General features: G+C 41.5%; 1 protein-coding gene across 17 annotated transcripts in view; it reads left to right on the forward strand.

The window, feature by feature from the left end:
• Positions 1-12,865, forward strand: part of CADPS (calcium dependent secretion activator) — a 474,516-nt gene that overhangs the window by 363,777 nt on the left and 97,874 nt on the right. For all 17 annotated transcript variants that reach the window (XM_053219142.1, XM_053219145.1, XM_027039150.2 and 14 more), the window contains one exon: positions 8,610-8,716. In XM_053219142.1, the coding sequence (XP_053075117.1) occupies positions 8,610-8,716 (107 nt within the window). The remainder of the gene's footprint in view (positions 1-8,609; positions 8,717-12,865) is intronic.

Consider the following 12,865-nt stretch of genomic DNA (forward strand, 5'->3'; position numbering starts at 1 on the left):
CATGACAGCTGATGCTGTCCAGCATTCTTTTATGTACATCTTTTATGTACAGCTCCAAAAAAAAAACACTACTTCAGAACCAGCCTGAGCACTCAGGATTTGTTACACCAAAAAGTTAAATCACAATTTTGGTTCCTATGGGTTTTTTAATCTCTTTAGGCTTCATTTTTATTTTCTTTAAAATTTTTTTTAATGTTTATTCATTTTTGAGAGAAAGAGAGAGAGAGAGAGTGAAGAGGGGAGGAGCAGAGAGAGAGGGAGACAGAATCAGAAGCAGGCTCCAGGCTCTGAGCTGTCAGCACAGAGCCTGACGTGGAGCTCGAACTCACAAGCCGCGAGATCATGGTCTGAGAGGAAGTCGGACGCTCAACCGACTGAACCACCCAGGCGCCCCTCATTTTTATTTTCTACAAAAGAGGCTGATGATGGTTCCTCCCCCCAGAGGGCTGTTGGAAAGATCAAAACACATATCCTAAATAAAGCATTTAGCACACTTCCTGGCACATAGTAAATATTCATTTTATATATTAGCTGTCATTCTTTGTGTATTTTATTTAAAAGGAAACTTCTAAATCCAAATGTGTAGTGTAGACACATTATTTGATTTCAGAAATGGGATATAAAACAGTGCTTCTCAAACTTCAGTATTCCCTGAAGATCTTGTTGAAACGTAGATTCCGACTTGGTAGGTCTCTGGTGGGACCTGGAAATCTGCATTTTGAACAAGCTCCTACTTGATGCTGAAGCTGCTGATCAGGGGATTGTGATTGGGATGTCAATGGAATCTAGGGGGCAGCTGATTTATCATAAATGTCAAAATATCCTTTTATCATAAATGTCAAAATAAAACATTGCAGTATAGCTCTATATACATTTGTTAACTACTCACTAAGTTCCAGGAGCTCTGCCAGGCACCCGAGCAATGAGCAAAAGCAGTCATGGTCCCTAGCTGGAAGCCTATGATAAGGTAGAGAACACAGGCATATAACAAGTAATTCCATTCTGCTGACTATATGGTAAAGGGAAACACAAGGCACTGTTGCAGGAATACAGCACACGGAGATTTTACCTAAGCCAGGATCTTTGATGCATTCCCAGGAAGAGATGTCCAGGAAGTCAAGGCTGGTTCCCCAGGAAGAACTGTCTGGAGGATTCCCTGTCTTTGTTGAAGTGTTTACTTCTGTTGATCATCTTTTCAGATGCCCAACATCCTGCCCCAGTGAGCTTGTGATCATGTACATAAAGGCTTATTTGGGGACTGCATGAATATTTAATAGTACTATTGAATCAGGGTTCTTGCTATAGTAAGTGACACACACACACACACACACACACACACATGCACACACACACACAACAAAAGTAAAAAACTCAAAAAGCTTGAGTCAGAAAAGGGAATTCTTGCCCCACATAGCTAAGAAACGCCTGGACTCAGGAGTAAAAAATTTTAGTGCGTTTTGATCTCTCCGACTGCTGACAGACTTCTTCAATGTGAGTGGGAGTCACAATAGAAGGGGTTGAGACCAGCGTGGTTATAGATAGCACCAGTTTTTTTTTATCCTAGTGAATGACCCTAGAGGAAAAAGAATGTGCCTTGCCAGGCAATTGTCTGACATTCCAGAGAAGGGCCTCATTGGCCCAGCTTGAGTGACATGTTCATCTCTCAGCCAATCCTATTGCCCAGGATGGTGTGGGGTGCTGTGGTTGGCCTGGCTTGGGTCACGTGACTTCCTTTGTAGGACATTACTGGACATTCCCGCCAGAACCATGTGGAGTAAAGAGGCAGTTGTCCTGAGGAAGTTTACTGTACATAACAGAGTAACAGATGTCTACTACTGTGTCTACCCAGAATTCAGTTCATTTTTCTTAGGTGCAACTGTCCAGTCTTAAGGACAAAGCCTGATTTGGGGTACAAAGATACCAAGTTGGAGAAGAAACATATTATAATAGCATTATTTCTTCTTTATTGATACAACGTAATTTAGGTAAAAATTACGTTAAATTATCTCAAATCATTTTTAATTGCATCAAGACATCTGAAGTTGTTCTCTGGTTTGGAAGTTTCAGTCATGATGCTTACTCTTCAGCAATTCAGTTTAGTATATTTGTTAAGTAACCAGAGGCTTTTGGTAAGAGATAGAGTTACTGTATAGTTTATATGCATTTGCAACTACAGAATCTTTGTTCTTCCATGAAAGCACTGCATTGGGCAGAATCCACTGAAGATTTCCTTCCAGCAATATTTGAGGACCTGCCCTGGGTTAGGCACTGCTTTCGCCCCTAGAAATACAGAATTCAATGGGGTAGGGAGAGACTGATGTTGAATATAATTTGCTATTTTTAAGGGCCGTGTGTGCTCAGTAGAGGTACCAATAAAGGAGGTGGACCTTTGTTATGAAGGCAGGCACTCTCTTTGTTATGACACATGAAAGTATAACTCTTGTTATGAAGGAATCTCATAAAGGCTTCTCAGCAGGAGTAGGACAGGCTCAGATACATGCTTTATGAGGTCACTCTGGCTGCCGCATGGACAATGAACTTCAGAGGAGGAGAGGTACTGAAGGCAGGCTGGCAGTCTTTGGCGACAGTTGAGGTAGAGATGATGAGGTGAATTGCATGTCGATCACCTTGGCAAGAGTGTGGGCACATGACGTTATACAGTGGGAGATAACATCAGGAGATACTTTGGAGGTAGAATGGACTGGCCACGCCATCCTGTCCTTACAGGAGAGAGGCAAAATGGCTACAATGAAAAGAGTAGAGGAAATGATGCATGATTCACCCACCTCTTTACCACCATGTACTTCAAGCTGTGCTAGCGGCGAAATCTTCTGAAAGGGAGTGATGAAGATGTAAGACATGAAACGTATTTAATGGATAGCATCACTGAAGAAATCATGTGGACTTGTGAACGTGTGTTCAATGTATGGTCCATGGAGCAATGATTTTAGAGAGGCAGGGTCCTCCGGAAAGCAGGACGCGTCTATCTGCTTATTCTGTTCCTACACTAGCTCTGGTCTCCCCAGCTCCCAAATCATAGCAAACTGCTACCCGCTAGTTATTTCCAGTGATAGCATAATACTACCACTGGCACCTGCACCAACACATCAATAGGCTGGAACTTGGTAGTAAGTGGGTTTTCCATCAACCATATCCATCTCTCATTTGATATCTCAGGGACTGGCAATGCGTTCACTGGAAGCAGAAATGGTCAGGTTATTTAAGGGCTAATTGGAGCGTGTCTCTCTCCTGGATGCTTCTCTTCCTTGGCTTAGCTGAGCATGTGGAGGAATTGTCTTTTTGTTTTTCTGCAGTCACATTTAACTCTCTCTCTGGAAGCCAAGCAGATTTAATTGTGTAAACATGAGCAATGGTAATTGGGTAGATGAAGTTGGAAACCAAGGTATGATGTTTTTGTTTTGCTCTGTGAGGAAAAAAAAAATAGGGAGCTTGTTTTTCTCTGGTGGCAAACCTCACTGTCAGAATTCTGGACAGGCACTTGGCAAGAGGGAATCCCTTTACGAATTCTCATCAAGACCCACTGAGCTGAAATGTGTCTCTGCTCCCTCGGGGGTTATGGATCAGCCCAGGGACATTTCATTGTTTTATAAACCACCAGGTCAGGTATTTCTCTACATAGGTTCAGCTCCCTGGGGGAAAAGAGTAAGAAGTTACACACTCAGGTAACACACACTCATCGAAAGAGCCATGAGGGTGTGTTACCAGCGACGTACCTAACTTTCAGCACAGCTGGAGGTAGAAAACCAGATTTTAACAAAACTTTAAAATACAGAGTGGTTTTTCTTTTTCCTAAAGCAAGGATCCACAGTGGCCTTCCTTTAAATAGCTTTAATTCAAAACTGATTTTTTCCAAATCTGTTTATGCACAATCTTTTCCAAACAAAAGGTTTAAATAAGAGGAGAGACTGATAAATAATTTTTTTTAGTCCTGCCTTCAAAACATCGAGGTGGTCCCACGATCAAAAGACCTCATCAACTTCTGCTTTTAATAGATGGTTTCACCAGAATATTCTTATTTATCCTTATTTCTCATGTTTTTTATTAATGTTGCTAGCATTACATTTCCTATAAGCCTGAAGTAAAATTCATTTTCCCAGTTGAAAATTTAAGCAAACCCAGAAGCGCACTTGGCAATGGAGTATGTCCCCCTCACCGTGCAGATTGCTTTATAAATGAGGAACTATTAAAAAGGAGCAGGTCTAAGGTTAATGAGACACTCATTAAAGAGAGAGAATTGTAAAGCTGACAGTGCTCTGTGCCTGTATTGAAGGAGAGGCTATTGTTATAGGATGCTTGCTGTGCTGATATTGTAAACCACATGACAGATGGGTCAAGTGCTGATTACAGTATTCTAACATTTGGAATAGCAAGTAACATATTTGATAAGCTGGCAAGTTTTTATATATGATTCAACCCACAATATAAAAGCCACGAGAATTCCAAACTGAAAATAATTAAATGAGCTGGAAACAATCAGATACCACACATTTCCGTCCCCCCCCCCAAAAAAAATGACAGATTTTGACATGTTGAAATTCCACAAAGGGAGCAAGAATATTCCCTACCTCACTGGAACTAATAATGGCCCTTCATCTGCTTTTGTAGAGCAATTCATTCCTGCCTCCTCACAGTGTCAGAGATAACAATAAACATTTGTAGGCACCTTAGGCTTTAGAGAGATCTGTCCAGCATTGTTTCATTTGCTCTTAGCATCATCCCTGCGAGGTACATAAGAAAGATATTAACATTCGCAGTCTGCAGCTGAGGAAACTGAAGCACAGGGAGGTTTAAGTAGAAGGTGTAAGGTTGCCTAAGAAGGTTAGGAAGCATGTTGAAGGGGAGAAGCCAGATCTTCCAGCTGTGAATCCATAAGTCTGATCGTTGGAAAAAGGAAGCAGCTGTTAACACAGAGGCGTTCTTCATTGAACAAAAGTGTATCTTCTCTCTGCCAATGATGCTGCCACCATCATTCATGTGTATCCGTCTGGATAAGGGCATCCAGTATTTGCATTCAGCCTCTGAGTGTCTCGGTAGGGTGGTGCTGGTGACGCTGGTAAGAGTCCCGTCCCTTGTCGCACAATGTCACGCCTCTGTAACGTTGCAGTGACTCCTAGAAAGGAGCAGCTCTCCATTTGTGTTTTATCACATTTGCTTGTTTGGTTGTTCTTTTCAGAGTTTGTCATCTTACTTGTCACCTTTGTAAAAAGTCACTTTGTCTCTTTACTTTTTTTACTGTCTCTCCTCACCTACCTGAGCAGCCCCCCCAGCGCCTCCTGGGCCTCCTCCACCCTCCCAAACGCAGACCAGCATGCTATCTCAGAGGCTCAAAGGCATGCCTAGGCCAAAACCAAGTACTGTAAACTTCTACCGTTATTGTACTCAGCAGCTTTCTAGCTTAGTTTGCTTTTCCGTTCATTTTTCTTCTGGAAATTTTGTTTCGGTTTGGAACACTGAGCTGCGTGCGGCTCCGGCTCTCGAGTGTGACACTGTAGGTTTTGAGACAGTCGAAAGAGAGCATTTATTTCCAAATGTCCACATTTTTTTTTTTGTCTCTAGCTATGTCTGACATATGCAACATTTTCAAACCTCAATGTCAGCACAAAATAACATTGTTGCATAACATTTTGCATGACGATTTTTTTTATATGTTATGAGCTTCAATTCTGTTGTATGAAATGTTTACTAAGTATATTGTAGTTGTAGTTGCCTTTCCTCAGTGCTCCAGCAGGTACACGATTGGGAGATAGGAATGTTGCAATACGTTTCAAGACAGCGGAAGTGACAAAAAAAAAAAAAAGTCACGTTTAAGCACAAATTTCTCCTTGACCTCTGCTGGGGGAGGGGGGAGGGAGGACGTGCTACAGGATTTTGCACAATATTTTCTTTAAAGACAACATCTTAGACAAGTTGTTTCCAGTACAATTTTTGCCATTTAGCTAGTCAGTTAGCTACGCAAATGAAGAGGAAAATAGTATCTTGTCTCAGTAAAGTGGCTTGATCTACAGATAATGGAATTGCAGCGAATTAATAGTAAATGAAAATCTGCTCCATGGGTTAATTGGAAGATCAAGCATCCTAGATTAAAGGATCCTTAACCTGCTTATGTTAATGGTTGCCTGTTAAAATAAAACTGCAAAAGGTTTTATTAAACATACTGTTTGTATATATACATCAGGCATACACATATCTGTGTACATGTGCACACACTTATAGAATGGCTGCATGCACATATACACTTTATGTGTATCTATCAATATATATTGTAGTCAATCTAAGAGTACTGCATATTAAAACAAATCTTCAGGTGGTCCTAGCTTAAGCATCTTGGATTTCTCCAGACATGAAAATCATTCACAGTTTTTTAAATAAAAGTACATACAAATGTTGGTAGGAATTATTTCATGTCTATATCATGTGTCACGTACAGCTAGAAATCCCCCTAGATTTGGTGAGTATTCCACCCAAAAGGACAATGTTCTTTATTCTTAAAGCTAGAGATTTCAAAGATGTGCCCCAAGTGGGATTTCCTGCAGATTTGTATTAATGTGCAGGCTTGTCTGGTTACTAGAAAATGTCTGTAAGTGTGTGATGTGTGTATGTGGGTGGGTGTATGTGTCGAATGGGTAATAAGCATAGGATGAGGAATTTGCAAATTGATGTGTAAATGTGAATATCAACTAATAAAAAATAGTAGCTTATGCATATTTACTATCAAAATGCAAATACCTCATTCTACACATATTACTCAAACATATATACACAGTATGTTTGTAGAAATGCCTGAAAGTCTCCTGATGAAATTATGATAGCCCATTTATGAAATTATAAACGGGCCTGGTGCCCCCAAAGCACAGAAATCAACCTTGTCACTCTTTATCTCTCCATACAGTCATTGCTCTGGACCAGGCGATGAGCTATCAACCCTAAACTCTTCACATGTCCTCACCCTGAGTGTCAGATATTCCCTGCCTGATCTGCACACTTATGTCCCCTGCTACCCCCTCATGCCCTAACCCTACCCAGCCATTTCCACCTGTGTGCGGTACAAACCATGGAGTGTCCCATTGGCCTGAATCCAGAAAGCCCACTTTCGCTCCAGTCGTGGGACTTTGTTGGACTGAAACTCCCAGGACCTCGACAGTCTTCCCCAACCCCATCTACCATTCTTCATTCCCATTGGCTGAAATACTCTTTATACAGTGGCTCACTGAATTTGTTTTTCATTATTAAATCCCACATTACTACTCGTCTGATGTTCATTGCCTGTCTGACAAACGTACAATGGAAAATGAGACGGCCCTTTTAAATTTCTTTTGTAAATTGGCAGTCACCTATTTGTTTAAACCTCATCTCCGCACCCCCCGCCCCCTGCCCCCCCCCCGGCCAAACAACAGCATAAACAACAAGAAAACCTTCCTGTGAAGTTTAAGTAATTTTCTCTAGTTAGAAAAATCCTGACGCCAAAATACATCTGCTTTAGAGGAGGGGATAAAAACAAGTTCTGGCAGTCTTTTTGTGCACATATATAACCTGGCTGTGGAATCACACTAACGGATCCTACTGCCATTTCATCCCGTGTGCTCCCAACGTCTCCGAGGCTTCAGAGTTGGAAGGTTTAAACATGAAATAGAGGATCCCCTGTGGGTTCAGACTGGTTGAATTCAAGCAATTTCATTGGCTAGGAACATCTTTACATTTTAAATAAAAAGATTTCCCCCAGGAAAAAAAGTTTCTCATTTTTGGTAACATAATGACATCACCAAATATTCCTGCATCCGCTCTTGGAAAGACTCACCCTGAACCAGGGTTCCGTTTGGTCGTGGGTCAGATCAAAACACAATGCTTTCAACATAATAAAAACTAACAACAAAGAACCAGTTTTGAGTACGTTATTGCCACCACTACCCCCACCCCCCAAATAAAATTTCAATCCTACCAACCGTGGCACAGACTACCATCCCTTCCTCCAGTCCTCTACCCCCAACGCCCTTTTAATGATTCTATCCTGTCTTCTACCTAATAGCTCAGGAATGTCCGTTAGCTTTCAGTTTCCTCCCTGGACAACTTCAAACAGCCAGACGTTTGATTCTGTTTGTTCCAAATGAACATTCCAATACCTGTTAAACATGCAGACCTGTAATGAAAAACAAAGCTGAAGTACCAAACGTTCAGGGACAAATCCAGGAAACAAATGTCACAGCAGTCAGGGGTCAGAGTCCTGCCTCAGGTAGCGCGAACACAGTCTAGAGAGTGATATAAGATAGTGCATTTATGCTGTCTTTAAAGAACGTGTGTACAAAATGTCACTCAATTGGAAATGGGCTGTCATAAACTTAATATAGCCTTACTATGAAAATTTGCAGCTGGAGCACTGCTTTTTCTTAATATGTATTATAATGAGGATGGTGTTAATAACAAAATGGCTTTATGGTCTGCTCACTACTAATTACGTGGCACTGAACATTTGCATGAACCTTTAGAGAAAAAAAAATTGGTGATGATTTGAAATGTCTTATCCACTAGTTCTAATGGCCGCAAAACTAGCCCGAAGCTCTCACTGAATTTTAACACCAATTCTTGTACTACAGAAAATGTAGGCCGATTAATCACTCCTGCCAAAAAGCTCGAAGACACAATCCGTCTTGCTGAACTAGTCATTGAGGTTCTCCAACAGAATGAGGAGCACCACGCGGAGGTGAGCGGGCCGGGCGGGAAGTTGTTTCTCTGGGTGTCCCTTAGCGGGAAAGTGCAGACCCCATCCTCCCAGCAATTCAAACCAACAAGATGCCTTAACACACATGTTCTTTTAACTGGCCTTGCAAAGAGAAGGCGAGTGGAAGTTTTGCAAGGAGAAGCCCTTGGAAGGTGGTTTAAAACAAACAAAAAGTGGCTACATGTTATACATTTCAGCTTTAAGTTTTCAGATGTTTCTAACAACAAGCAAAAGAGGTGAGTGTATTTTAAAGATAACATGTATTCCAGCAGCACAAGGTTATCGTCGGGAACACACACGATACTTTTTGGTCTTTTGTGGTTGTTGTTGTCGCCACCACTGTTGTTTTTATTTATTTTATTTGGTGTGTGGATCGCAGGCCATGTTTTTGAATTTATCTCTGTAACTTACTCCGCTCGCACGAGAGCCTTCACTGGTTAATCTCGGATGACCTAGGTTGCTAAATGCAGTGACGGAAGCAAATTATTCTGTGTTGTTCAACTTGTCGATTCTCCAACATACATCTGAATAAATACAGCCTACTTTTTCTTTTTCTTTTACGAACCACTGTCAAAACGATCGTTTTGATAATAGCTGTAAACTAAGGGATTTCAAGGCTAACTAAATCCCAAAACTGCAAGGACTTCAACAACCCAACCCTTCCAAAAGAAAAAAGATCCCAAGATGCCATTATGGTCAAACTATTTTGTCACTTCCTGTTTCAGAAACCGAGATTTAAAATTGCTCTTAAAATAACCTTTTTGAAAGTTGCACTAATTTTCGCTCTTCCTCTCCATTCAGTTCTGCAGCAAGAGGGGAACCAAGGCACTCCATAAAAGCAATTTCTCAAGCACTTAAAATGATCATTCCCATGATACAGGAAAATTGACAGTATAGTTACATAATATATAATACACCATAAATCCAATCGTCCCGACTAATGCCTGATTGCATATTTAAATTTCCTCCCTGTTTTTCTACTGTTCCACTCAATCATGGCTGATCGTGGCAGGGAAAAGAGGTATGTGACTAAGCCGAATGAGCCAGCCACCTGCTGTCATAGTCTGTGCATGCCCTTCCAAGTATCATGTCTTCTACTGGGATTTTTCCTGGGTGCTCCTGCTTCCTAACACTGACCCGAGGAATGTAACGGCAACTTCCAGTGGACTGCTTGTGAAATGGCCCTCCACGGCAGGGTAAATGTGGGGGTTCTCTTGTGCGTGCATGAAGCGAGTGATATACTTAACAACAAGTGCAGTTACATCCCAACACGCGCCTCCTACCTGCCTGGATCCTGTCCTTAGCCTGTCTTAGTTTCCTACGTCCGTCTGTACTTACCTTTGCCACAGCAGTTGAGTACCGAATGTAGTAACCAGTAGCTAGCCAGAGTGATACTAATCTTCCTCTACAACTGTCTGTATGTGAATCATATATACAGTATTTATATATAGAGAGAGTGTCAAAGAATCATGATTCCCCCCAAAACCCTCCTAAGAACGGGGTGAAGACCCTTTGAGGCGAGTGTAACTAACTCCTACAAGCGGTGCACAGACGGGAATGAGAAGAGGGGCCAAATCAACCCCCTGCAAACCTGGAAACTAGGACCTACCTCCAGACATATAAAATTAAGTTGGGCTAGGATAATTTTTTTTTCGACTCCATCCTAGAGGACATCCTTTTCAGATTGGGGGCCTTGGGGGTTTAAGTGACGGTAAGTACGTTCTTTCTGGGTATCCACCGAATCATTTCCAGAGCTCCGCAGGGGTTCTGGCCTGCCCTCCCCTGATTTGGATGTTGAGGCTTTTCCCATGATGCCAAACCAAATCTACACATTTCTAAAGACCTGGATACGAAGAGGATGGCTTTCCTCAGTCACAGCTGTGCTGCTGTCCTTTTAACTAAAAGAAGAACAAAAGTGACAGACATGCTTCATTTGTAATCACATGATACTCTCAGGCTGCTACAGGCTAAGGAAGGATGAATATTTTCCTAAATTACTCAAAAGAGGTACCAAAGGGAAGCTGATATTACAAAGAAGACGTTTTTGTTTGTTTTACTTTTCCAAACAAGCACTTTTCTCAGTAAGCGCTAATCATCATCTTAAACTGCCCTAATAACCATCATCATAAAAATATTTTAATCTTATGCATTGAAAAGGCATCCGGGGTAAGTAAATAGGGTAGGAATAAATCCAATTCTGTTTCCATTAGAAGTTAGACTGAAAACTTCAGCACACTTTGGAATTGGGAGACTTGATTCGGTTTTAGAGAAATGTACAGGATCGTTTCCTGAATTAGTAATTTCACCCAATCACAGAATTTCATGAATGGATCAAAAGTTACCTATCTGCTAAGCACCGAGGCAACCTACCTCAGTGCTTTTTGGGAGAACAAGGAAACATAAGGCAGTCTTGACCTTCAAACAATACAGTGCATAGTGGCCAGGAGCTCGGGTTCTGTGTCAGAGAAGCTTGAGTTTGAATTCCAGCTTTACCTGCCCCTTGCTTTATGATCTCGACCGGGTTACGTAACCTCTCTTATCCTGTAAATGAGAGAGAATAATAGAATCTACCTCAGATGGTCGTTTGGGGATGGAAGTCCACATGAAGTAAAGTGTCTGGCGTGATGCCTGGCACGTAGTAAGTCCTCAGCAAAGCTTGGCTGTTGCATTTTTGGGGACGAATTGCTAAGGAAGCCAAATATATTGAGTATGTGATCATGAAAAAGGACAAAACCTATGTGGAAAGTGTCAAGTGGTAGGTACAGACAGAATATGTGGAAAGAAGAAGGGGCTCTTTTCAAGGTGGAAGCATCCAGAAAGGCACCGTTTGTTCGGAGCGTTCACTTACAGATTGCAATCACCTGGAAAGCCCTTAAAACTTACTGATGCCAGGGTGTCACCCCAGCTCGAGGAGTCAGAATCTCACGGGGAGGAGCTGAATATTAGTAATTTGTAAAACTGCCCAGCTGATTTCAAAGTAGAGCTGGGTCGAGAGCCCCCTGGACTACAGCTAACGAAGTAGAATTTGCTCTGATGTGTTTAAGACGAGGTGTGGCTGCCAAAAAGAATGAAGTATGAAGATTTTTTTTTCTACTGACCAGTCCTCCTTGCATCTTCTCTGATCGCTCAGATACACTCAAGAAAATCACTAAACCCTAAGCATGGATCTCGGCCGTGGAGCCATGGCGTTTCGTGGCTCTACACAAACGAATGTGACAAGTAGACTTGCCTCCCTCACCAAAAAAAACCCCAACAATCCTTAGAATCATTTTTAATTCCAGTACAAAGTAATTAAATACCCCAAGAGAAAACATTCTCATCATCTGGAACTATGTCACACATACACGCATGCACGATACGGTGGTAGTTGTCACATTTATTTCTTAATCTCAGCTTAATTCTGCTCTGAGAGCTGAAGTTATTCCCACATGCACACACACACACATACACACGAATAATGCCTTCACGTATCATTGCTCTCCCTTTCCAATCTCTCTCTATGTATACGTATGTATATGTATATATGTATTGTGGTACCCGAAGGGGTACATATATACATGTAGTTTGTGTACAAAATAGACAATGTGTTCAGTGTGGTGGACTGTATTCCTAAAGCATACATCTTTGCCTTTAAATAATGAAATGAGCGGGTAAGTATTTAGAAGCCAAAGTACAACTCCTTATTATCTTTGGAAAAGATCTCCAAAGGCTTCGGATGCCCACAGACTTTGAGTTCAGTCGTGTACCAAAGTAGCATTCACCTGTATGAACAAGCGTGAGATAAATAATAGTTGTTAGGTTTTGTTTTGGTGGTTTTTTAAAATTTTCAAGCTTGCCTTGCCCAACCCAGTCACACGGATTCTGTTCATTTGATTGAAATTATGATAATGGCTTTTTGGTTGTGACTGCCCTTGCCAGAATCTTTTCTCCAGAACCTCCTGATGTGGTTCTGGAAGAATTACCTTGGGTGGACAGAAATAGATTTGGTCTTCATTTCTCCTACAGCTATTACATTTAAATGGTCTTCACTTTAGAATCCAAAGTTTCTCTGCCAGACTTCAATAGTGATCATTCATATCATGGTAGTCATTGTTCTTTGTAGGGTTACCTATCTATACACCTATTCGTGCA

The sequence above is a fragment of the Acinonyx jubatus genome, chromosome A2 (genome assembly GCF_027475565.1).
Source record: "Acinonyx jubatus isolate Ajub_Pintada_27869175 chromosome A2, VMU_Ajub_asm_v1.0, whole genome shotgun sequence".
NCBI lineage: Eukaryota > Metazoa > Chordata > Mammalia > Carnivora > Felidae > Acinonyx > Acinonyx jubatus.